Source organism: Erinaceus europaeus, chromosome 14 (genome assembly GCF_950295315.1).
Source record: "Erinaceus europaeus chromosome 14, mEriEur2.1, whole genome shotgun sequence".
In the NCBI taxonomy this organism is placed as follows: Eukaryota; Metazoa; Chordata; class Mammalia; order Eulipotyphla; family Erinaceidae; genus Erinaceus; species Erinaceus europaeus.
In genome coordinates, this window is record NC_080175.1 from 17,516,018 (window position 1) to 17,543,759 (window position 27,742).

At 44.3% G+C, this 27,742-nt stretch overlaps 1 protein-coding gene across 4 annotated transcripts in view; it reads right to left on the minus strand.

Moving 5' to 3' along the window:
- The window catches only part of RBM20 (RNA binding motif protein 20), a 243,108-nt gene that overhangs the window by 64,120 nt on the left and 151,246 nt on the right, over positions 1-27,742 (minus strand). For all 4 annotated transcript variants that reach the window (XM_060171334.1, XM_060171337.1, XM_060171336.1 and 1 more), the window contains 4 exons: positions 13,456-14,545; positions 11,680-11,741; positions 8,731-8,822; positions 8,259-8,356 (listed from right to left, as the gene is read on the minus strand). In XM_060171334.1, the coding sequence (XP_060027317.1) occupies positions 8,259-8,356; positions 8,731-8,822; positions 11,680-11,741; positions 13,456-14,545 (1,342 nt within the window). The remainder of the gene's footprint in view (positions 1-8,258; positions 8,357-8,730; positions 8,823-11,679; positions 11,742-13,455; positions 14,546-27,742) is intronic.

The window sequence follows — 27,742 nt, forward strand, 5'->3', positions numbered from 1 at the left end:
GAACCCCAATTCCATCAGGACTCAGAGAGTGAAGAGGAAAAAAGGGAAAACATTTGGAAGTAGTATAGCTGTAGCTATTGCTTAAAATGAAAGAAAAGGCAGGATCATAGGGGAAAAAAATGAAAAAGTACAGATAGATAGTTATAGAAACAATAGTCAACCCATATCTGTGACCCTGGGAGAATCACTGCAGTTTCTAGTGGAAGGAATGGAGGGTACAGAACTCTGGTGGTGGGAACATTCTGCAGTTGTACCCCTGTTATCTTGTAGATAACTAATAAAAATTAAAAAAAAAAAAAGCCTGTATTGAGATCATACTTTGAATTTCTTTTAAGATTTTATTTATTTATTAATGAGAACTATAGGAGGAGAGAGAGAGAGGGAGAGAGAGAGCGAGCCAGACATCACTCTGGTATATGTGCTGCCGGGGATTGAACTCAGGACCTCATGCTTGAGAGTCTAATGCTTTATCCACTGAGCTACCCCCTGGACCACACATACTTTGAATTTTTCTTTCCTATCAAAATATCAACCCTGACTAGATCTTAGGTTGATGAGAAAGTTTGATGGGAAATGTTTTTGGTAAATAAAAATGGATAACTAGCTAATAAATCACTAATATTTCCCCTTGGTAGATAAGGTGCTCTTTCCAAACATGAAATGCAGGACAGTGGTTGCTTGAAGTAGCAGAAAATGGTTAAAAGGGCCTTGGGCTGTAGGGATCTCAGGACTTCTTGAGGAGCAGAAAGAACCCGAGGCTGGAAAACCAAGGACCTGGATTGGAGTCCCAGCCTAGCCACTGACTAGGTATGTATGAAGACAAACTAGCTCTCCTGTCTGGGTGTTGGTTCCCTGTTGGCTGGAGTGAGGGAGATGATCCTAAGTCCTGCGCAGATGTTGTAGTTCCATGCTTGCATGGCTCTAAGTTCTAAAATTCCACTCCTCCCAGAAGCCCTGCCAAGCTAAACTTTCGGACCAGGATAATGATAACCTTCCCAACTACGTTAGGCATAAACAGGAAACCAGCATGTCCCCACTCCCTGTCCCCACGAATGTAGTACTTGTCCACCTCTCCGTGTGCTCAGCAGTTTCAGTGTGCCTTCACTCACCAGACGTAGCTCTCTATGCTGGAGCTGGGCTTTTTTTTTTTTTTTTTCTACAGGGTACAAGTGAGAATTCAACAGGGAGAACCTCGTTTGGCAAGTGCTACTTCTTCCTTGAAGGACTCTGCCTCTCCAGTGCTTAGGAGAGGTGAAAGGATAGATTTGGGACATCTGGGCCTGGTGTCTTCCTGAGGACAGACTCCCATCAAACTGTTCTGTGGTCTCTAGGCACCAGAGAAGCCAGGAAGAGAATGTCAGTCACACCTAGTCCTGGGTCTCTAAATGTGGGCAAATTAATGCATTTCCCCAAGCTTGTGTTAGCTTATCTGCAAAACAAGGAAAAGAAAACTTGCTCCCATAGGACTGTTTCAAAGACAGATATGCCACAATGTATGCATCGTGCCCCTGTGCAAAGCCTGACACCTAACATGGCTCCTGTAAATGAGGATTTGTCTCCTTCCCTCCAACATTCAAAGAACTATGTTTGTACTATGCTGACCCTGGGCTAAGAAAAAAATATGTTACTGTACTTCTGTAAGACCATGGCTGTGTTCTGAGGCAAGTCAGGCTGATATAAGGAGTGATGAAGCAGTACCAATGTCTCCCATAGTCCCAGATAAAATGCATAGGGCTAGGGAGACAGCATAATGGTTCTGCAAAAAGACCTTCATGCTTGAGGCACCAAAGGTCCGTGTTAGAGACATTGGTATATGTGCTTCTGTTTATTTCGGTCATTTGTAAAAATCACACATACACACACACACACACACACACACACACACACACACACACACAGACAGACATGAATGATAAAGCAAATTATTCCATGTGTAAAAGAATAGTGGGTTTTGGCAAAAGGTATATAGAATTCCTCCTACCTTTCTTATAACTTCTCTGTCTGAACTATGCTAAAATTAAAACTGACCTTAAAAAATTGTTAAAGATGTGCTCTAGGGCAAAGAAGCAGATAGGTTAGGAAAGAGTCATAAGGATTTGCCAACTTGAATCTTTGGTGTGAAGTGCTGATGGGCTCTGTTAACATCTCAGTGAATTTTAACTGCTGAGGTCTCAGGAGGCACATGCAACAGGTGCATTTGAAACTTTCCAGCCCAAGGTCAAATCCCTCTGACAGCCAAACTGTTGAAACTGAAGTCCTAATTATCAAGCTAAAGGGTCTAGCATCCTCTCCCAGCTCGGAGGAGGCGTTTTCAGCCCCAAGTCAGAGCTAATCCACACTGTTCTCTCCCACCCTGTACAATCCGGGACTATGGCTGTCAACTTTCATATGCTGGGGTCACTCATTTGAAACTAGATGCTGCTTCTCATAATTCACAAGGCTGGGTCCCAGACCTCTCAGCTAAGCCACCTGTCTTTTATAAAGAATGGAAATGTGAAAGGAGCAAGCAGATTTGTATAGGAAGATTGCGAGTCCTTTCAGTCTGCTCTGATGCTGATGGGAAACAGCTTCGAAGATGAGTTCAAAGAACAAACTCAGTTCAAATAACTCAAGAGAGTTGCAATAAAAATATGGCTTATGGCAAAAAGGCCTGAAGGCCTCTTGAAGTGCTTCCTAAAACTTCAAGATGTAGGTTCCATTGTCAATAAATAATTGTTTGAGTTAGGTACAACCTAATGTCATCTGGCACTCCCTGTGGGCTTCTGCTGGTTCTTTGCTAAACATACCCAAGGAGAGACTCTGGGCAAATGTTTTATTTCATGGTGTTAATTATGAGTGTATCAGGCAGAGAGCAAATAGGTGTGGCTCTTGGCTTTACTTGGATGGGTAAAAATGTCTTTATTGACAACTTCAAATATTTGCAAAAGCCTGTTAGCTTTGATTTAAGAGTTAATCTACTTTGATTTCGGATTTGCCTATGGGTACTGAGTACTTTACAAGAAGAAACATCTCGTCTATAAACTTCAGTCTCAGAATCTTAAAACTGAGAGGTCAGCTAGTCCACACTCATCACCATGCCTGTGGACACTGATGCCTGAGAGCAGTTAAGGTTTTAATCTGTGGTCAGTTAAATAGAGATTTGTGATTACAAGTCAGGTTTGAAGAAACAAACTCAAATTTGGTAAATTATGGTAAAAGCATAATGTTTTACGGGAACCAGAAAGATCATGTCTTGCAGATTTTAGGGCTCTGGATTCAACCCCTTGCATCACATACAAAAGGAAGGGAGAAGGGACTGGGTGGTGGCACACCCAATTAAGTGCACACAGTACTAAGCACAAGGACCTGCACAAGGATCCAGATTCGAGCTCCAATCTTCTCCCTACCTAAAATGGGGACAGTTCACAAGCGGTGAAGTGGGTCTGCAAGCGTCTTTCTCTCTCCTTCTCTTTCTTCCCCTCCCATCTCAATTTCTCTTTGTCCTATCCAACAACAACAACACACACTCACACACACACACACACACACACACACACACACACACACACAGAAAAAATGGCTGCCGGAGCAGTGGATTCACAGTGCAGGCACCAAGCCTCAGTGATAATCCTGGAGGCAAAAAAAAAAAAAAAAAAAAAAAAAGGGAGGGAGAAAGAAAGGGAAATTGAACGTATAAATTGAGGAACAAAATGTCAAATGACAGAAGAATGCTCTGGTCTCTCTTTCCACATGAATTCCCCAGAAAACAAACAGGGATTTATGTTTAGATGTGCAAAGATAACTAGAAATCAATTTAAAATATGTATTGGGAACTTATGGCCAATGGAAAAGAAATTAAGTTTTATAGTAGATTATATGGCACTCCCTGAAGTTTTCAAGACAGACTATAATAATTTAGCATGGACACGTATACTTGCTAATGATACACAGTGACAGCAAGAGACATTTATTTGCCTTTGGTTTTCCCCAGAGAGCTACATGTTCAGTTTTTTTCCCCTGTTGTAGAATCCTTTATACTATGCTCATACCACTTCACAAAGGGAAAAAAAAAGAACATTTAATATGAAAAGCAAAGAAAACAGACCACAAACTCCACCCAAGTGTCCTATTTCCCTGCTCTCTGGTCTCTTTGAAAACAAACAATGTGGTCTTGGCTTCCAAGAGGACATGGGCAATGGCAGAGCTAAAAACAGGGGTAGGGGCAGGGGGCCAAGAGCCAGTATCATGTATTGATTTCTACTCTCCAAGCTCTCTGGGAGCCAGCAGAACAGAGCACTTGGACTCAGGCACCCACAAGCCCAGGGAAGGCAGACAGATGTTCTAGAAGCTGTCAGCAATCTGAGGAACAACTTAGGAGTTAAATCTCTGTCCCTCTGCAAACATTGGTGGTTCCCATCTCAAGGGAACCTTCTTTATACAAGTTCTCTGGGACACAGGGTCCTGGGTGAGAACAAAACCAGGAAAATAATAAGCCAGGGAGGCCTGACTATGGCCCCTGCACTGCATAACCCCCAAGGGGGCTCTGAACACTGCAAGACAGTTTTATGGGGACAGGCAAAGTGCAACATGGGCAGGCACAAGAAAACTATTTACAGCCTGAGAAGGCTCCATGGCCCCTTGCAGAAACCTGATGACTCTGTTTATGACGACTTAGACAGCCAAGGATAAAGTGTGTCTGCTCTGTCAATGGCAGACACTTAAGTGAAAGTGAACACCCCTCCTTGGGGGATCTGAGTTGAGTGGGGAGGGGCTGGTGACACAAATCACCCTCCACCATCAGCACCACCAGCAAACACAGCGGCATGACTGTCAGCCCCAGGATGTGTTTATGTCAGAACATAGAAATGAAAGGGTGGTACACCCACACAATGGACACAAAGGTAAATAAGCCAAATCTGGGTTTGGTGGAGAGGGTGGAGGGGCTCTCTCACGGTCTTCGATTCTGTAGCACTGCTGGTGCTTTCTGAAGCTCACTGTCAGAGCCCCACGCCTCCTGGTTCTGCTGCTTAAAAGCTGAGAGCTTTAGAAACCAGGTGGTGGCACATTTCGTTGAGTGCACATGTTCCCAAGTACAAGGACCTGGATTCAAGACCCTTGTCCCCACCTGCTGAGGGAAGCTTCATGAGTAGTGAAGCAGTGCTGCAAGGGTCTCCCTCTCTCTCCTCTCTCCCTCTCCTTCTCCCTTTCCTTCTTCCTCTCTACCTCCCCTGCCCCTCAATTTCTCTCTGTCTTTATCCAATAAATGAACAAAACAAATTAAATATTTTTTAAAAGAACTGGGAGCTTTGGAAGCAACAGCTGGTTCTTTGCACCAAGAACAATAGTAAGACATACTGGTATGGCAGAGTCTTGGCTGTTCCTGGTTTTACTCAAGAAAGCGTGTTTCTGAAAGGGTGTGTGTAAATGCATCAGACAGGAAAAGCCCTGGCACAGAACCAGAAGACCCTTCTGGAGGAAGATGAAGCAGAGCTATTCTGGGTATTCTGTGTGGACTGAAAGAGGAATAATTTGTCTCCCCCCACCCCATGTCCTCAGTAAACATTTCTTACCTGTTTAAATTTTGCCAAAAGACATATATTTTGTAAGCAGAAAACACACACACACACACACACACACACACACACACTTGCACACAAGGTGCCATGTGACTGTCAGAAGCACAGGGAGGGGGGTAGCTCTGGTCTCAGCTTTGTTCCACCTTCCAGCTGCGAGTGATCAATCACACAAGCTAAGTGAAAACACACTCACCTTCAACAGTCACTGCCAGGGCAGTTATTGTGGCTGTTGAAGTGTTGGTATGCATGAGACCCCTTCTGTTTCATTTGGTTTAAATCCCCCCTGCTTAACACTATTCTATTTACATAACCACTTCATTCTATTTACATAACTGCTGTTAACAAGCACCACACTCCCTCCAGGGCATTGGTTCAATCCCCACTGTTTCATGATATGTTTTTGCTCCACCCCCTCTCCTTGTCACACCCTGATCCTCTCCTTGTCACACTCTGATTGTCACCAGTCACTTTTCTCTCCACCCTCTCTATGTCACATCCTGTTTCCACCCTACTTGGCAAGTATATATAAAGACAGCATTGTGAGTTTTACAGTACCTTGAGTTTAGCTTAGCTCATCTAAGATTGTGCTGCGTCCTGCATGAATAAAGAAATACTGCCTACAGCTCAACCATGAGTCCCTGGTCGTCTGTACCCGCCCGTGAAGCCAGCCCTGTGAAAACAACATAGCCCGGCGAAAACAACATTGAAGAACCCAGAGCCTCACAGAAGTAATGTGAGTCACATTAGGACACATCACAAGCAGGTCCAGAACGGGGCTAGAACTCCACACCCACAGGCAAAGGCCTCTGGTTGGATGATGGGGCTGGGGCATGAGACTAACTCTTCCTTGCCGCTCCTCATGCCATATGTGAAGGGGCTCAGCTGACACTGGCCCTTTCTTACAGGTCACCTGATCCAACCCCCCCATTTCTGTCACAGTCCCCCAGGTGCCGCAGTCCCTAAGCAGGTACGGGTACAGGGATGCCTTCTGGGCCCACAGCCCTCACACCCCCCTCAGGACACAAGGTTGTATAATCATGGGGATCTGATCTCAACGCTAAATGGCAGACCTCACTGAGCCCGGTCACACTGCTGGGTTGGGAGTGACTGACCTGAAGCTGTCACTGACCAGGCACAGAAAGGAAAAACCTGAAATCTCTTCCCGCCCAGACCTGGCCTTGCAGACAGCACCTCCCTGGCACCATTCTCCCATTCAGCATCACAGGCAGACTTCCTTCTGACTGTGAATCTCTTCACTTCTTTGCTCACACAGCCCCTGGGACCTAAAGCCTACATGTCTCTAGGTTTGCTCTTCTCGCCACGTGGTCCGGCCAGCACGTGGAGGCCTGGCATGTGAGCTAGTGCTCAGCGGCGTGAGCAGAGAGAAAGAGGCTGTGGCTGCTCAAGCCACAGCCTGAATCAAACAAAAGGACAGGCCAAACCCCGCAGACACTCTGAGCAGGGCTCAGCCTGGTGCTTTTGGTTTTGTAGCTGCCTCTGTATCTCCCACCCCCTTCCATGTGTTCCTGGGTAGGGGGGCTGGGGGCGTGGAGGAGAGAAGCTGAGAGTTCTTGGGGGACGAGGCTGCAGTGGGAAGATAGAGAAAACCCAAGAGAGAAAGGAAGTTGTCACAATCACAAAAAGGAGGGATGACGCTTTGGAGCTTTGATACATGAAAAGGCATGGAGTAGAAAGAAAAGAATGCAAAAGAATGCAAACATGCCCACACACCCCCCCCCACACACACACACACTCATAAAAAGTCATATACAGCAGCAACCATTTTCCTCAGAAGCCAACCAACAGTCTGAGTGTGGGGCCCTCACTGTTAAACACTTTTTCTCTTTCTGGTTCAAGTTTCCGAACTACCCACTCATAGGGAGATAGTTCACTTCAGTGAAACAGGAAAAAATCTTCACCAGCTAGGGAAATAGCCCAGCTTGTTAGAACGTGGGATCTGCAAAAAGTCTTTTACAGGCATACAACAAAGTAGAGAATCTCCCCCCAAAACAGTGTAAATGCTAGAAAGCTTATGAATGCTTTCAATTTAAGAATACAAATGCTTGTTCTTTTATTTCTTAAAGTTTACTGTCTTTATTTATTTATTTATTGGACTAAGAAAGCCAGAAGTTGGGAGGAAGGGGGAGATAGGGAGACAGACAGACACCTGTGGCCCTGCTTCACCGCTTGTGAAGCTTTCCTCCTGCAGGTGGGGACTGGGGGCTCAAACCTGGGTCCTTGCACATCGTAACATGTGCACTCAACTAGATGTGCCACCACCCAGCCCAATACCTTTTCTTTTCTTTTTTTTTTTTATAAATATATGTTTTTTAATTTTTTATTATCTTTATCTATTTACTGGATAGAGACAGTCAGAAATTCAGAAGGAGAGCGAGAGAGGAAAAGAGACAGAAAGACACCTGCAGCCCTGCTTTACCACTTGCAAAGCTTTGCCCCTGCAAGTAAGGCTCGAACCTGGGTCCTTGCTCATTGCAACATGTGCACTCAACCAGGTGCACCACCACCTGGCCCCCAATGCTTTTTCTATTGGTGTTTTGAGACAACCTGAACTGCATGTGAAATAACTCTGGTGCCCTGCCCAGGGAAAGGGCCTCCTGTGCCAGTCCCCGAGCCCCCTCTACTGTAGGCATGGCACCATGGCTGATGATGACCAGGACCAGGCAGAAGAAGCTCTGTACTCACATTAGTTCCCAGTGAAGCTGCAGGAAATGGAGGATTTGACTGAGCAAATGATCTTGCTGGAATGGTTGCATACGATGCTCCAAGATTTGACACATAATCTACAGAAAAAATTACACACAGTTGGTGAAAGCCCAGTACTTTCCTTTACCTGCAAAGGTCATTCCTAGGACACAGTGGGAGAAGAAAAATGAAATTTAACTCTTGACATACTGCTCTACTAAGTGCATGTTGATCAGTGACTGGCAGGATTATACCTCTAGACACACTACTAATCAGCCAGGTTGAATGTTGGAAGTATGTCAGGAAAGATCAAAGCACCCAGACAACTGGTCCAATGAATTTTAATTTGGGAATCTGTTTGCTTTCTAGGGCACATTGGGAAATCTGGTTATTAAAGAAAAGACTTAATGAGCCTTTGTGAGGCTGATGTGTGTGCTTCGAGCTGAAGACTTAGAAGACCTTCCTTACTCACCGTCGTTCCCAGCTGGGGTATAAACAGTGGTGCTGTTGGGAGAGGCGCATAGTGTCCCCTCTGTCGAACCGAGTATACACCGGATACCAGCACTATAGGGGGGTGGAGGAGGGAAACCAGTTCCTCAGTGAGTTAACCAAAGAATTGCCTGTGACCCAGAAATTCCACTCTCAGGCACAGACCCAAAACAGCTGGAGAAAATATATTCTAACAAAAACATGTCCTAGGGGCCAGGTGGTGGTACACGTGGTTGAGCACACACATTATAATGCATAAGGACCCGGGTTCAAGTTTCTTCCCCACCTACAAGAGGGAGCTTGACAAGTGGTGAAATAGTGCTGCCAGCACAATTTGTAATAGCCAAAACCTGGAAGCAATCCAGTGTCCAACAACAGATGAGTGGCTGAGCAAGTTGTGGTCTATATACACAATGGAATACTACTCAGCTGTAAAAAATGGTGACTTCACTGTTTTCAGCCGATCCTGGATGGACCTTGAAAAAATCATGTTGAGTGAAATAAGTCAGAAACAGAAGGATGAATATGGGATGATCTCACTCTCAGGCAGAAGCTGAAAAACAAGATCAGAAAAGAAAACACAAGTAGAACCTGAAGTGGAATTGGCATATCGCACCAAGTAAAAGACTCTGGGGTGGGTGGGTGGGGAGAATACAGGTCCATGAAGGATGATAGAGGACCTAGTGGGGGTTGTATTGTTATATGGGAAACTGGGGAATGTTATGCATGTACAAACTATTGTATTTACTGTTGAATGTAAAACATTAATTCCCCAATAAAGAAATAATAATAAAAAAAAAGAAATAGTGCTGCCAGTGTCTCTCTCCCCACTTCCCTCTCAATTTCTCTCTGCCTCTATCCAAAATAAAATAAATAATTTAAAAATACCATGTTCTCAAATGTTCATAGAAGCAATATTCACAGTAGCTCAAAGGTAGAAACAAACCAAATAGAGATGAATGAATAAACAAAACGTGATGCTATACACACAGTGGAATATTGAACCATGCAAAGGTTGTATGTGCTACAGGAATACACCTTGAAAATTTTACACCAAGTGAAAAAAGAAAAAGTCACAAAAGGCCATATATTAAATGATCACATTTATATGAAAAGCCCCCTAGAAGGCACATCCATGGAGATAGCAGTTTAGTGGTTGCTAGGGGCTGGTGTGGGAGCAGGAACATGGACTGGCTACTCCTGAGAGGTAGGGAGTATCCTTTGGGAGTGATGAAAATGATCTGGGCTTGCACCTACTTGGTCAATGTGCTAAAGCTGATGCTGATGAGCTGTATACATGAAAATGGTGTGTCTTGTGTGAATTTTGCCACAGTAAAAAAGAAAGAGGATTTATTTAAAACTTTAAAAAAAATATTTGTATTTTAGAGAGAGAAATGGAAAGGGGGAGAAAGGAAGAAAGAGAGACATCTGCAGCACAGCTTTACTGCTTGTGAAGCTTCCCCTCAGCAGGTGGGGACCAGGGACTTGAACCTGGGTCTTTGTACATGTTAACAAACACGTGTGCTCAACGAGGTGCACCACCACCTGGCCCTAAGAATGTTTCTTAAATGGTGGGAAAACACATAATACAGAATTTACCATTTAACTGTTGTCAAGTACACAGCTCAGTGACATTTAATACATTCACACTCTTTTGCAACCATTAACCACCATCCAGTCCCAGAATTCCTTTCACCTCACAAAACAGCCCATTCAATACTCATCCACCGTCCCACCTGCCCCCGGCTCCTGGTGACCACTGTTCTACTTTTTGCTCTATGTACCTCCTGTAGGTGAAATCATACAGTATTTGCCCTTTGGTAACTGGCTTATGTCACTCAGCACAATGTTTTCTGTGTTCACTCATGTTGCAGCCTGTGTCAGAAATTCTTCATTATTCAAGCTGAATAATACTCCATTGCATGTGTATTCCACATTTTGTTTACATACTCGTCTATTGGTGGATATTTGGGTGGCTTCCTCCTTTGGGTTAGTGTAAGAAAGGAGGGCTTCTAGATGACTGTGGCCACCTCCTCACTGCTCTCCGGGGGTCTGCCAGCCACCTCCTCCCTGTTGTTCTCAGTCCCACACAGTGGAGCCTGAGTGCACCACTCATGGTTACGGCTGGGGAAGTAGGTGGCTTAGCGGGTAGAGCACGTGCCATGCATGTGGGAGCCCTGGGCTTTTGCTCTAGTCCTTCTCTCCCTCTGCCTCTCAATTAAACAAACAAGCAAACAAATAAGCAAGCAAGCAAATAAATCTTTATTAAAAGTCCTCACCAGGGCCGGGCAGTAGTGCAGTGGGTTAAGTGCACATAGTGCACATAGTGCAAAGCACAAGGACCGGCACAAAGATCCCGGTTCAAGCCCTCAGCACCCCACCTGCAGGGGGATTGCTTCACAGGCAGTGAAAAAGGTCTGCAGGTGTCTTTCTTTCCCTCTCTATATCCTCCAGGAGCAGTGGATTAATAGTGTGGGCACCAAGCCCTACCAGTAACCCTGGAGGCAAAAAAAAAAAAGTTTTCACCACATCCCCTGAGAGGGATGCCATTCCCTGGCTCTCACCTAGGGCTTTGCTCTGGCACTACTGGTGTTGCCTAAGCATCCCAGGGCCACACTGAGACCTGCCCATTAGGTGTCTCCTCTGCCAGGAGTGTATGTCCACACAGCTCATTCTGCCCTCAGTGAGACTTTTCCCTGCACACACACACACCCCCTGCTCCTGCCTTTTAATTTTGTTTTCTGCTTAGCATTTACTACTAGGGATTCTCAATCAACCACTTGCTTGTTTTCTTTATCATCTGTTTGCCCCCTTTCTCCCTGAAACATAAGCTCCTTGAGGCCAGGGACTGAGCCTGTTTTGTCTCTGCTCTTTCCTGGCCTGGGGGTGCTCAGTGTAGACTGCTGACAAGCCTGTTCTGGACAGCACTTACTTTTCAGAGAAGACCAGGCACTTCTGAGCGTGAAGTTTCCCTTTCACGTGCAGCTCCCAGTCCTAGGCCACAAGGAAAGGAAAAAGACAAAAGAAGAGCTCGGTCACTGGGAAGGCAGGGGCGGTGAGTGGGGGCTTCCTCTGCCAGGCAGTGAGCACAGAACCCCCCAAAGGCTAGAACAAGGCTGCATGGCTTCTTCCTCACAGGCTCCTCACAGCACCCCCTCCCCACCCCCCAACTTCCTAACCTGCCTTCACCTCATGGCCCCACCCACACACTCAACTCCATTGAGACAGGAGCCCAGATGGACCAGTCCCTCTTCTTCTCTGTGCCTCCCATCTTCTCCCCCACCACAGAGAGACCCACCCACCCACTGCTATGTCCAGTGGGGATCTTGGCAGAGAGACTCACAATGACCACCTGAGTCTTAGGAAAGGGTATGAGACAAAAACCCTCCCTTACTTCCCAGGGTCAGGCAGCCCCTCCCTAGCCCAGAGGTGGTCAAAAAGTGAGTCCCGCCTGCCTGAGTGACAGGAAAGCCATACACTGGTGCCCCAAGCAGAGAGGAATTAAAACGCTATGATGGGATCCCTCCCCCAACCTTAGGAAGAAGCTTTAGAAGACTCTGCAGATGGGCTGAGGGACAGAGCAATGCAGCCAGTGCTTGAGAGGCTTGGGGAGCGTCAGAACCATGTTCACTTTCCACTCAGCTGTGGGGTCCTCTCCCCAGAAATGCTTTCTCAGCTTTAAAATGGGGATGGTAATAGCATCTGCCTTAGAGAGCTACTGCTGATACCCAGCAAGGATGTAAGAAGCCTTTTTCAAATATTTCATTTATTTCTTTATCTGTTTGTTTGGATAAAACAGAGAGAAATTGAGAGACACCTGCAACACTGCTTCACTGCCTATGAAGCTTTCTTTCTGTAGGTGGGAACTTCCAGCTTGAAGCCCAGTCCCTGAGTGTCGGAACACGTTCTTTCCCCAGTGCCTCAGCACCCAGCTCCAGGTTCAAGACGTCTTAGTGGTGATAATAATTTTCTTAAGATGATTGTTTTTAACGTTTAAAAGATTCATTTATTTAGTAATGAGGGGTGAGGGGAGATTTAACCAGAGCATCACTCTGGCATCTGTAGTACTGGGAATTGAACCCCAGACCTCATGTGTGCAAGTCCTGCGCTTTACCACTGAGTCACCTCCTGGGTCACCATCTTTAGTACTGCTTTGGAGTATTTGATGGCACCACCAATATACTGAGGAGGATAGACGATACTTTTGACAAGAGCCCAAAGTAGTTTGCCATCACCAGAAAGGAGTTAGAGATCCTGCCTCCATTTCACAGGTAGGGAAGCTGAGGTCTCTATAATAACTTGTCTAGGTTTCACCTAAGAATTACTCTCCTGCCCTGACCTCAAAATTCTACTAACTTTCCCCCTCTGTTGTACTCAGTACAATACATATTCTCAAGGGACAGTAGCTCCCAGACATGCCAGAGGAAAGGCCCCTCCTCAAGGAGGCAGCAGGCTCAATTCTTGTGTCCTGAGTCCCTTCCCTATAAGTCACGTGTTCTCTGCTTAGTGAAACTTTCTTATCTGTAAACCTGAAACATCTTTTCTTTGCCTTAAAGCAAAGGGGTTGGCCCGGATACATTGCAGAAATCCCCTTGTGTTCCAATACCTATGATTTTAGTCAAGGGGACTGATGGCAAAATTCTGTCATCCGCTCCCTAAGGCTGTTGTGAAAAGCCCAGGTTCCACTGCAGCTCCCAGCCTGACTCACCTTCAGATCAAACACCTTCTTGTCGCAGATGCTACAGATGTGTGGCAGGTGCAGGGGGGGCACCCCGTGGAAGTCATTCAGCTCGTGGGCCTGCAGTGGCCTCACAGACAGCATGACCTGCTCCTCCTTGGTCCTCTGCCTGGCACTGCTGAAACCCTGCTTGCTGTGGTTGAGTCGACCCCCAAAGGCAGGAGGGGTCCTGTCTGGGGTGGGCTCCTCGGGGTCATACAGCTCATAGGGCTGGCTAGGAGGTGGAGGCCACAGGTTGGGGCTGGCTATTAGGTCAGGCTTGCTTTGCCCAGAAAATCCATGGGGACTCTCCCACTGGCTGTTTGTACTCTGTAAGAGGGGACCCACCTCGCCTTTCATGCCCCCAGCCTGATCAGCCACAAATCCCCCTGCCACATGCAACCCCCCTTGTGAGCTGGGTCCGTAGAAATCCTTGGGAAAGGTCGCCTGACCATCTTGTCCTGAGTGGCTGTAGTGCCCTTCATAGGACACACTGCCCGAGGCAGCGGCAGAGGTGGGCAGGAAGCTGGCTTGCCCATCAGTTTCGGAGCTGTAAGCCTGGCTGGAGTTGGCTTTGCCATACTCATAAAAGCCCGCTGTGGCAGGTGCAGGCCCAGTCTTGCCAATGCCCAAGAGGACAGCTGGCTGGGCGGGGGTCTGAGGCATGACCCCGCTGAAGGGGTGCATCACCATGGCACTGGGTGTTTGGCTGGGTAGGCTCACCGAAGGTCCTGGGCCTCGTGTCTGGCCGGGGGGTGAGAAGGCGATGGTGCTGGAGGGGAAACGGGCACTGGGTATGGTTGCAGCATGTTGGGGCACCCCCACATGGCTGTGGGGGGTGCTGAGCACAGATGGATGCCTCAGCTGGTTGAAGAGAGGCTGGGACATGGCCACTTTGGAGAGGACTTGGTTGAGGACTGTGGCGGCTGCAGTGTTGTTGGTGACAGCTGTCTGAGCCAACTTCAGCCGGTGGAGGGTGAGCTGAGCTTGCAGTTGGGCCAGTTGGAGACTTGCCGGTGAAGGGAGCAGAGGGTTCGGGTTACTGACTGAGAATGGGCTCTTGTCCAGCAGTTTGGCGGCGCTGCAGAAAGACAAAAATCTATATGCACAACTGGTTTTCACTGAGGTGGCCCCTGGGCTGTAAAATTGCTTATCTCTGGGTCCCCTCCCATATTAATAATGCCTCTCCCACCTCTATGTCTAGTCTCAAAATCTCTGCTAGGAAAACCACCCTGGGACAGAATGCCCAATCTTCCCAACAACCAGAGTGACAGGCATTAAAATCATTACAAATATTTGCCTAGCTAAATTACACCATGATTTTATTTAGTTTAAACAATGGCAATCAGAGCTGATGAGATTTTAAAAAGAAGGCACACAATGCCAATGAGAGTTTAAGCTCACACAACGTTGTTACCAGGCCTCTGTCAGTATAGCCTTATAACACTCATGCCCCTTAACCCAATACTTTTATCGTGTAAAGCAATCTTAAGAAAATGAGCAGAACTTCTGGAGGCATGGCTATGGAATAGCAGCAGCTATGTTTTGCTCTCCCTGATCAACTAGGAATAGCAAAGAGGAACACCTGAGAATGCAACAAGATAAGACTAGGATCACTTTAAGAACCCGCCAAGCCATGCATGAGTGCAAACATGTATGACTCATGGACAGAGAAGGACTTACAGAGAGATTCCTGGGGCTAAAAGACCATACTCAGGAGCAGCTGGTACTAGTCTGGCACTTTGCCATTGACGCATGGCCTCCAGTCTGAGTTTTATCAACAAAAAGGCTACTGAAAGGAGGAGGAAATCACTTAAAACTCACCAATTTCTAACTGTGAGTCTCCATTGTTGTTGCCCCTCAGAGGCTGGAACAGCAGCGGGGAAGTCCTATACTGTCAGCTGGGGGCAGAGATCTGTCTGGGTGACTCAGGATAAAATCTATACTCCTGGTGGTATGGAGGTATGGCTATATAGTAGGAGCTTTTTCACATTGTTCTCCTGCTAAACTATAAAACTTAGTGAATAACTGTATCAGAACTGACCAAATAAAACCAGGATTTATTCAGAAACTCACAGGGCCAAAGAGCATTGCTCAGTCTGGCTCTGGCTGGTGGTGGTGTGGGGGATTAGGCCCAGGACTTTGGACTCCTGGGTGTGAGAGTTTTGTATAACCATTGTGCTAGTTATCCTCCACCCTGTTTTGTCTCTTGATTACCAGTGAGTGGTTAAGCTAAAAAAATCTACTAACTCTCAGGCTCCCATAGCCTTCAGGGAAAATAAATAGTATAACAACATTAGAAAGTACAACAGCCACTGTGCTTCACCTCAGAGACTGAGATAATATTGAAACAACTGTTAAGATTTGCAACTCTGGTGGTCTGGGAGGTGTTGCAGTGGATAAAGCATTAGACTCTCAAGACTCTCATTAGACTCTCTGAGTTTGATCCCTGGCAGCACATGTACAAGACTGAAGTCTGGTTCTTTTTCTCTCTTCTCCTATTTTTCTCATAAATAAATAAAATCTTAAAAAAAAAAAAGATTTGCACCTGTGAACTCTTAAGTACCTTATTTAGACACAAGTCAATCCAGGCAAATGTGCTCAGTGGATTTAAAAGTAGTGAAGGAGGTACTTCATAAAGGAGCAAATATAATAGATAAACCAAGAAGAAACTTTGTAGAAATGAACTAGGACAAAATTTCAGATAAAAGTCCCAAAACGGTAGAAGCACAGAAGAATGAGGACAACATCCAAACACTAACTGATGCAATAATTACAGGAGTGAGGAAAGCTTTGAAAGTATGTCATCAGAAACTGAGAAACAACAAATGAATCTCTGAAAGAAAACACTAATTTTCTTCTTTTTCTGTGCTTTAAAAAGTTTGAGAGATTCAATCAGTTCTCCCCATCTCATATTACTTAAATAATGATTTATATGACTACAAATTAATATGTATACATAATCACCATTCCCATCACCAAAAGACTAGCTGAACAAGCTAATAGAGTATCCGAAGAGGGTAACAAAACAGTTGAGCTACAAAAAACAGAAGGAGGGAGAAAAAAAAACATAATAACTGAGGCAGAAAACAGAATTAGCAAGATTGAGGATGAATTAGAAAAAACAAGAACTAAAAAAGAGATTAAGAGATAATGAAAACAACAACAGAGACATAGGGATGACTTCAAAGGAAGTAAACATGCCATATATCAGAACACTCTAAAAGTTTAGAATAATGGCATTAAAGTATCTTAAATCTATAACATCAATAAAGGTCAATGGCCTGAATTCACCTATTAAAAGGCACAAAGTAGGAAGATGGATCAGAAAACACAACCTGCAGAATCTACCTAACTCAACAAGACAAACACAGACTCAAAGTGAAAGGATAGGAAACTATCATATGAGCTAATGGAAAACAAAATAGGGCAGGAATATCTGACAAGATAGACATTTAAATAAAATAATAAAATATAGAGATGGACATTATTGGACATTACTTAATTAGCTTAATGAGCTATCAAAATATTTGGAACACAGCTAAGGCAGTACTGAGAGGGAAATTCATAGCCATACAAGAACACATTAGAAAACAAGAAAAAGCTCAAATAAACAACCTGACTGCACACCTTAAAGACTTAGAAGAAGAGGAACAAAGGAACTCTACAACCAGAAGAACTGAAATAACTAAAGTTAGGGCAGAAATAAATAACATTGAAAATAGGAGAACCATACAAAAGATCAATGAAGCTAATTGTTGGTTTTTCGAAAAAGTAAAGGAAGTCTCTGTTTTGGAAAAAGCTAGTAGGTCTATTTTAGATATATTCCAAGTGGCCCATCCCTGACTTCCCCAGGCAGACAACCTTATAAATGTGTCCTGGAGCCCTACCTCCCCAGATCCCTGCCCCACTAGGGAAATAGAGAGACAGGCTGGGAGTATGGATTGACCTGCCAACATCCATGTTCAGCAAGGAAGCAATTACAGAAGCCAGACCTCCCACTTTCTGCACCTCATAATGATTCTGGCTCCATACTCCCAGAGGGATAAAGAATAGGAAAGCTATCAGGGGAGGGGATGGGTTAGGGAGTTCTGGTGGTGGGAATTGTGTGTAGTAGTACCCCTCTTGTCCTATGGTTTTTGTCAGTGTTTCCTTTTTATAAATAAAAATTAAAATAAAAGTAAACAAAGTTGACAAGCCTTTAGACTCATAAAAAAAAGGGAGTGGAGAGACTCAAATAAATAGGATTGTAAATGAAAGAGGAGATATCACAACAGACAACACAGGAATCCAAAGTATCACTCAAGGTTTCAATGAACAACTATATGCCACCAAGCTAGAGAACCTGGAAGAAATGGACGAGTTCCTAGATACCTACAAACTTCCAAAATTAAATCAGGAAGAACTACAAAACATAAACGGATGAATCACAGACAATCAAATTGAAAGAGTTCTTAAGAACCTTCCCAATAATAAAAGGCCAAGACCAGATGGCTTTAGAAATGAATTCTACAAAATCTTCAGGAAATAGTTCTTCTACTTTTAAAGTTCTCCCTAGAATACTCTGTTCCACCTTCTATGAAGCCAACATCACCCTAATACCAAAAGCAGATAGGGACACAAAAAAAATAAAACTACATACTCTTAACTCTGATGAACACAGATGCTACAATACTGAACAAAATCCTAGGCAAGCGAATACTGCAGTATGTTAAAAAGATTGTTTATCATGACCTAGTGGGATTTATCCCAGGAATGAAAAGCTGGCTCAATATATGAAAATCAATCAATAAGATTCACCATACCAATAAAAACAAGGCCAAACCCCCCAAAATTATTTCAATAGATGCAGAGAAAGCTTTTGACAAAATCCAACATCTCTTCATGATCAAAATGCTACAAAAAAGGGGAAATAAATAGAAAATTCCTCAAGATAGTGAAGTCCATATACAGCAAATCTATAGCTAACATCATACTCAATGATGAAAAACTGGAAGCATTCCCCCTGAGATCAGGTACTAGACAGGGCTGCCCACTATCACCATTACTATTCTACATAGTGTCGGGAGTATTTGCCATAGCAATCAGGCAGGAACAAGGAATTAAAGGGATACAGGCTGGAAAGGAAGAAGTCAAATTCCATGGGCAGACAACCTCACCAATGTGTCCTGGTGAAAGGTCACATTTCACCTCCTCAGGAAAGGTAGAGACAGGGTGGGGGTATGGATAGACCTGTCAATGCCCAAGTCCAGCGGAGAAGCAAGCAATTACAGAAGCCAGACCACCGATGTTCTGTGCCCCATAAAGATCTTTGTTCCATAACAGAGGGATAAAGAATGGAGAAACTTCCAATGAAGGGGATGGGGTACTAGTGGTGGGAACTGTGTGAAATGTGCCCTTCTTATCCCACAATCTTGTCTACCAATATTAAATCACTAAATATAAAAAGAGAGAGAGAAGCTGAAAAATAAGAAAACACAAAACAGAAGTTGGACTGGGTTTGGTGAATTGCACCAAAGTAAAAGACTCTCAGGTGGTGTGGGGGAGGGTTTAGGTCCTGGAACATGACAGAGGAGGACCTAGAATGGGCTGAATTTCTAGGTGGAAAACTGAGAAATGTTACACATACACATGTACAAACTACTATATTTTTACTGTTGACTGTAAACCATTAACCCCCCCCCCATAAAGGAAAAAGGAAAAAAAAAATGAGCTAGTGGACCAGGAGATGGCCTAATAATAGAGCACAGGGTTTGTATGCATGAGGTCTCAAGTTCAAGCCCTGGTTCCACATAAACTAGAATGATACTCTGATCTCTTTCTTGTTAATAAGTAAACATCAAAACAATTAAATGCACTAAAATGCAAACAAGACTTGATGTCCAAAGGTATTTAATAATACTTTGATAATTAACAGCCTAGAGTAAAGAGAAAATAATCATAAATACTCAATTGCAGGAGGAAAGCTTTACACGTGAGATGATGGTGATGTACATAATGAAAAGTTAAGCATCCATTTGCTGTTGATGTTTGAATTTCTACTTTATTGTGAAATAGTTAAGACATTGTAAATGTCTTAAACTTCAAAAATATATGCCCAGTCCCAAGTTTAAAACAGACACTCTTAGGTATCTGGACCACTCGTCCACACCACAGCCCCACCATTATCTATACACCACCTAAGGTTAGGTAAGGTCATTAAATAAATTTTTAAAAATGAGTGACATGAGAAAACTCCATAAATCATAAGTAAAAATAGCAGACATCAGAATTGCATTCAGGGTTAGGGAGGAGTTTCAGTGGAAGAGTGCCTGCCTTTTATGCGTAAGATCCAGATGCCATATACGAACAACAAAGACAAAGAGAAACCCACAGTTGGTAAAGCAATATTTTGCTCTGTCTCTCTTTACTTTACTCTCTCATTAAAATATTGGAGTTGCAAAGGTAGATCCACTTGTTAGAGCGCAAAATTTGTATTTCTGAGCCCCCAGAGGCCCCAGGTTCAAGCCATGGCAGCACCATGTCCCAAAGCCAAGTGGTAACTCTGGCCTCTCTCTCCTATCACAGAGATTTTCTCTTCTGTCACAAAGATTTTTTTTTTTTTAAGTTGGACTAGAAAAGTGGCTCGCTGGCAGAGCACATGTGAGATACTCTGCCTTCAATCTCCAAACACCTTGTAAAATTCCATACAGAGGGGATTTTGTGTACAGCTATGCCAAATAAATTTCAACCTCATCCTCATTTCAAACCTAAAAGCAGTTAAGAATAACATATTATAAGAAACAACAATAGGCATTAGAAATTAAGACCCTAAAACTGAGGTAGTGGGTGATGGTGAACTTCCCCAGAAGCTTAAAGAATGGGTATACAATCTGAAATGTGTCTTCTGTGTGAGCTTTATTCCTTGGTTGGTTATGGTGTTTTCTGGATCAAAAACCAGGAATCATGATCTAGAAAGCAGACATCTGCCCAGAAAATCCGGTGTATGGGGTAGCCATCATCATAGCTCTTTTATAAGACCATATGTCCTCATAATCAGGTAATATGTTTGGGGTCTTTAGGAACTGGAATTCCCAGGACATTTTAATGGGGAGGATGAAACTGTGTATTTGATGCTGGCATTAATTACCATGGCAACCCAGGCTGTCCAAGCATCAGGCCTACGGAAGTGTGAGGTAGAGCTTGTAAATTATACAGTTTAGAACAGGTCTCCACCTTCAGAGGCTGTAACAGGAAAAAGTCTGAGGTTGAGGTTGAGGTTGGATATAGGCAACGATTAAAAGGGAGGTGTGGAAAGTGTATGCATGTCACACCTCTTCTACTTTAGAGATAATTTGAGGAAAGAGCATCTGTGGAGGCTGGTATTTTGTGATCGTCTAAGAAAATGGCAGAGGGCAGGTGGTGAGAAGGCAGGTGAGTGGGCCAGTCTCACATTTCCCATGAATCTATTCTGTGCCCAGGCTTAACCTGTCTTACCTCACTTGGATCTCCATCAGTTCTCTGGGGTAGGTTATTTTCACCTTGATTTTGCAAAGCAAGAATCCAAAGCTCAGAGAGATTAGGTGACCTACTTACACGCTCTCACTCCTGGTGAGTAGAGGTATGGGATTCAAACCTTAGTTTGACCAGTTTTGAAAAGAAGAACAGAGCATGGGAGGTTAAGGATGTAGCTTCATATCTCTCTCGCTCACCCTCTCTCTCTCTCTCTCTCTCTCTCTTTCTGAATGAGTCAATGGGCTGCTTTACTGTTTTGTTTAAAGGAAGCTCTCAGAACATCAGACACACCCACATCCAAATCCAAGTACAAAATACATTTCAGAGGCAGATAAAAAGGACTTTGGATTATGTGTCCCCAGTCTGAAAAATCAAAAATTTGCTACAAACCACTGAAGAGGCATTGCCTTCACCTAGCCAGCAGTTCTGCTGTGCTCTAAGAGCTGCATTTTAAAGATATTTGGGGACAAGGTTTGGGGTCAAGAATAAAGGTGGGTACAAACCATGGCTGTGCTGGTTGCAGCCTAGCCTTGGTGAACTCCATGTGGCCCAGGCACAAGCCATATTAGCCCCAGAGTCAGTCGGGAAGGTGCTAAATGTTAGTGACATAGGCGAGACTATGAAAGGAAGAGAAGATGGTCAAGAGTCTGATGATAGATGTCTACTTGTAGAGCACTAAGTAGCTGGGCTTTAGGAGAGCAATTAAGCTGAACTCAAAACCCTGCCCACACAGGGCCAAGCCTCCCTACAAGGTTTGTTCACAAAGCAGCCTGTCCCTGCTAACAAGGCGATAATGAGGTGCCAAGTTGGTTTCCATGGCCAGAGTGAGACAAAGTCGGTTTTGTTTCTCCCAGAGAAGTCAGCTGTATTTTGCAAAACTGTGATCTGGGGCTGGGAGCATTTCTTGCTGGAGATTCTTCTCCTGAGTGGAGACATGAGGAAGAGCTGCCTTTTCAAGGAGGAAAGCTGAGCATCTTCTGGTCAGTCACGGGAAATGAGTGCTTTTCTAAGTAAGGCCTGGGTTAGGTAAGTCTCCCCACTCATGCATGCAGTCAGAAGACTAGCTAGATTCTCCTCCTGACTTCTGTTTGGCCCAAATTTAATCAGCCTGCTGTAGAAGTCACTGCACATGAATTAGCAGAGCTGGGTATCAGATCTGAATTAAAGGCCCCTAGATAAAGAGAAAAAAGATACATTTTTTCCCCTTCAATATGGTTCAGGAAAGGGAGTGAACCCAGGGATTTTGTTCATATGCAATACCATGAGTCACCCCCTCAGCTCTAATTTTTATTCTGCATTTTGAGAAAGAAATAAAGAGAATGGGCAGAGAGGAAAAGGAGGAGGAGAGAGATGCCACAGTAGCACTCACTATCTGTGGAGTTCGGAGATGCTGTCCTTGGTGTGCTCATGTGATGCTGGGAATCAGACCCAGAGCCTCACCCATGTTAAGACATGTGTTCTATCTACTTATCCATCTCCTGAGCACAATTTTAAAAATCCTATTGCATTTTTTTTGCCCCCAGGATTGTCACTGAGGCTCTGTGCCTGCATGATGAATACACTATTTCTAGTGGTCATTTTTTCCCTTTTTAATTATGACAGAGTCACAGAAATGGGGCAAGAAAGGACAGAGAGACACGGAGAGACCTGAAGTCTGCTCTAACATTCATGAAGCTTCCTTACGGCAAGTGGGGACCAGGGGCTCAAACCCAGGTCCTTGTGCATGGCAACTTGTGTGCTTTACCAGTTACACCATCACCTGACCCCACAATTATTTTTTTTTTATTCTTAGCCTGTGAAAATTAATAATCTAAAATTCGGGTACATATTCCAATCATTTCTGAGTCCAAAATTGGGATACAGGATCTGACAACCGATGGACTAGAGCCAGTGTCCTTTTCTGTCTTCCCACCTCAATCTGACACTGTGATGTCACTTAGCACATCCTGACCTGTGTTAAAAATAGCTCCTTACATGCCTTTCTCCTTCACTGCATAAAAGTGCCACCAGGGAAGGAGCATTCCTGAATTTCCCAAGCACTGTCTCTGGCTCTGTGGGCATTCAGTAACCACTGTGAATAGACGAAGGAAGAACAGAAGAAGAATAGAAGAAGGAAGATGATGGGTCTGGTTCCTTAGAACCTGGTGCCTTTGGTGTTCCTTAGAACCTTTTCCTTTGGTTCCTTTGGTGTTCTTTGAAGAGATGTGGACACCTCTTTTGAGAGCATATATTTCTATAGATGAAGTCCCTCATGCAATTTTAAAAAAAGATAAGTTAAAAAACATCTGGAAAGCATATGGACTGGGATAAGACTGCCAGCAATACACACTACACACCCAGGGACTGTCTGCAACTCCCCTTCCTAAACAGGAGTTTGAATACACTCTTCTCCCTGTCTGAGTCTGGGGTTTTGAAACTGAATAATCTTGGTGAAAGGTTGAATAAGGCCTACTCCTAAGGCTTAGATATTCATACCATTATTATTGACGTCAGGGTAATCACTGGGACTCCCATATCTGCACAAAGACCCATCACTTCCAGTGGCCTTTAAAATATTTTTAAATTATTTTATTTTTTATAATTTGATCTTTGATTTTCATGTAGTTATTTTGAAAGACATTGAAAGGGAAGGGGAGAATAGAAATAGAGAGGAAAGGGGGAAATAAGGAAGAAGAGAGAAAAAGAAGCACCTACAGCATTGCTTCAGCACTCCTTAAGCTTCTCCCTCACCCCCGAAGGTGGGGACCAGGGCTTTGAACTTAGGACCTTAAGCAAATGGTGACATGTGTGCTCTGCCAGGTGTGCCACTACTCAGCCTCGCCCCCGAAATCTTTTATTTTTTTGACAGAGGATTAGAGAGAAAGAGAAAGTGAGAGATACCAGCAGCACTGCTCCACCACTCAAGAAGCTTCTCGTCTGAGGATGGAGACTAGAGGCTTGAATGGGAGTCCATAGACATGGCAGTCCACAGATATGGCAATGTGTATATTCTATTGGGTTTGCTACCAGGTGGTGTCTATCCATGACATTTAGACATTCAAGAGATTCATACTCTAACCCCACAACCTGTTACTCTGCTGCCTCATACGATAAAGGGTTATTTGTATATGGGATTAAGAATCTTTAGTTGTTGAGCTTCTCCTGGATTAAATGATCAACCCAATACAATTGCTAAGGTTTTTATATAGTAAAGATCAGAGAGAAGATAGAAGAATGGAAGTAGAAAGAAGATTAGTCCTGAAATTAGTGCAGCCAAAAATGTTCCTAGCCATGACAACAGAATGCAAGCTCAGACCTACAGAGATGCAGAAGTTACACAGGCTCCTGTGCTGAATATAGGCCCCTGATCAAATTGATAGGGTTTTTAGTTAACAATATTTAGATACTTTTCCCATATGTGGGAACTACTCTCTTCCCTGATCCAGCTTTCTAGTCCTTTTTCCAACTATGACACCATCTCCCCAGACAGTAATTTGGGCCCACCTCCGTGTTAGCTGTCAGACTCAGGCAAAAACTAGTAAAGTCGTGGGTCCCTTGTAATATACCTAAAATACACCTATTAGCTTTTTCCAAAATGGAGAGCCCATCTGCCGGGCTAGCTTCGCGGGCAGGAGAGAGAGATGACTCATGGCTGAGTGGTATGCAGTTCAGTCTTTATTCATGTGGAACACAGCACAATCTAAGCTATCTCTAATCACAATCCTGTCCTTATATATCCTGAGGCAGAAGTGTCAGGTCCGAAGAGGATGTATGTAGGATAGGGGGTGGGGAGAAGGAAAAAGCGTGCAAAACAGTGAGGATTAAACCAATGCCCTGGAGGCAGGTTAGTGCTTAGTTAACAGTGGTTATGTAAATAGAATACAGTGTTAAGCAGGGGGTATTAAACCAATGAAACAGAAGGGGTCTTAGAAGCAGAATTTAGAAGCAGACCAACACCCATCTGCAATACTCTTGCCTTTAGGTTCATGACTAGTCAACAATTTGTTCTGCTTCATATGTTAACTCTCTTTTCAGCCACCAGGTTCTAGATACTACCATGATGCCAACCTGACTTCCCTGGGCAGATGACCCCACCATGTGTCCTGGAGCCCTGTTCCCCCAGAGCCCTGCCCCACTAGGGAAAGAGAGAGACAGGCTGGGGGTATGGATCGACCTGCCAATGCCAATGTTCAGCAGGGAAGCAATTACAGAAGCCAGAGCTCCCACCTTCTATACCCCATAATGATCCTGGGTCCATACTCCCAGAGGGATAAAGAATAGGAAAGCTATCAGGGGAAGGGATGGGTTAGGGAGTTCTGGTGGTGGGAACTGTGTGGAATTGTACCTCTCTTATCCTGTGGTCTTGTCAATATTTCCATTTTATAAATAAAAACAAAAATAATGGAAGTAGAAGTCAGAGAGGAAAGAAGAGGCTATGCTGCTGACTGAAGATGAAGGAAAAGGTTGTAAAATGTGGAGTGTCTCTAGAAACTGGAAAAAGCAAGGAAACAGAATTCTGCCTGGAGCTTCCAGAAGTAACTGGCCCTGCTGACATCTTAACTGTGGTCCCATTAGACTGATTCTTGCCTTCTGATATCCCAAACTGCAAGAGCAGACCTTTGCACTGTTTTTTTTTTTCAATATTTAATTTTGTTATTTACTGGATAGAGTTAGAAAGGAATCAAGGCAGAAGGGAGCCTGGAGTGGGTAAGAGAGAGCAAGAATGAGAGACATGCAGCACATGAAGATTCTCCGTGAAGGTGTGTCGGGCCTTAAAGCCAGCCGCCCCCCACCCTGCTCCATTGCTGACATTATGGTCTATTTACATAACCACCACGTTATCCCCTCATGGTATTGCTAATTCAGTTAAAACCATAGAAACAGTTGCTAAGGACATGTCCACCTTCCCAGCATGCCTTATTTTCTCCACCCCCTTTCCTAGCCAATCCCACTCCCAACTTGCCACTTCTGTTTTTACCCTATAAGCCTGCTACTGTTGCTGGTTTTGCTCTCTTTCTCTTCCGCATCCCGACCTGGAGAAGACCTGGAGAAGGGCTGGCGTGCATAGCGGGAGGTGGCCATTTTGCTAGCTCCACGTGGCCTAAACCCGCTGTGCTCACACCCGACTCTGGGACGTCCACATCAATAAAGAATTGTATTACCACACCGCCACAAGTTCCTTATGGAGATCAGGGGCTTGAACCCAGGTCTTTGTGTATTGTAATGTGTGCACTCAACCAGATACATCACCTCCTGACCCATCTGTGCTGTTTTCATCCACTAAATTTGGGGTGGTATGTTACAGCAGCAATAAGAAAGTAATACAGTCCACCAAGACAACTGAGATGTACAGAAGGGTTCTACTCAGAGAGGTAGTGGATCTTTCTGGCATGAATTCATGTTTCAGAGGTCACAGGGAGCAGAGATCATTTCACCTGGCAATTGAAGACACTTTGGGGATCCAGGGGACAGTTCTGCATGAGTTAGGAAAACCTAACAGCATTTTTTTCAAAGTCAGTTCTTGCTTGTGGTAGCAATGGAGAGCACAGAAACCTTAGAACTGTAGACCCTCAGAGATCAACTCATCCAATCCTTCACTAACCACCTCACATACACACATGCAAACCACAGGCTTATTGCAACTTCACTCTGCTCTCTTGTTTTTGTTTCTTAAATTCCACACAGGTAAGATACAAGTTCTAGGGGAGTCAGGCAGTAGCACAGCAGGTTAAGAGAAGGTGGCACAAAGCACAAGGACAAACACCCAAATGGCACTGCTATGTGAGGGGTGGTGTAGAAATTATTTCAATATATCTATATAGTAAAAGATCACAGTGTACACTTAATGATAGGAAAACATTATTTTTAACTAGGTCTCAATAAAGCTGGGGGAAATGAAAAAGAGGGAATGTGACTTGCCCAAAGCTGAAAAGCAGGAAAACTTTAATGAGCAGCTAGATCACCCAAACCAGCTTCTAGTTACAGCAGGACAGCCTTGCCTCCAAATACCCCAAGACTCAGCACCAGCTACATTTATCTGTGGTCCTCCCTCCTGTTCAGAAAGCAACTGGCTACCTTAGATATGCAGGACACTAGATGAGCACTGAAAAGATGCAAGGTTTCTCGACTTTTCTCAATAAGCTCCAGAGGTGACAACAGGGAGAATCATCTCCACTTCCATCCCGAGTCTAATAAATGGGTGAGGGTCCAGGTTCTATACACCTGTAACCTCCTAAACCCTGTGCAGCAGCTTCCCATCCAACCTTGACTCTGCAAGAGGAAGAGTGACAGGTGAGCTACCACACTGCAGAGGTGAGCACAGCACCAGAGCATCTACACAGTCACATGGAGCACGGGTCCACTTGCACACAAAAGTACTCAGCACACAGGATGGGATTCATCCAGGCTTCTGCAAGGCTTAGTGCCCCCAGGGCTGAGGCTGCGGTCCTTTCTGGGTTGTTAATTAATTGTCACAGGAATTCACAGTGCATAATTACATTAAAAAGAAAAACTGGTTGTCTCCCTGCTTAGAATATTGCTGTTATTTTTTAATTAGAAAGGCATTTCTCTCAAGTTTTTTTTTTCTTTTAAGTAACAGACAGCATCAAGGAGAACTAGCTACCTGAATAATGTCAGGAGATTTAGGAGATCTAGATGAAAACTGTTTCTAATGGTTTAAATCCACAGTGTTGAGAGAATATGCAACAAATTGTATCCACCAAGGTCTCCCACCACTGGAGACCAACAGCTGTCCTGGCTTAAGAGTACTCATTATTTATTACAAAGCTCTTCTGCATTTTATTCA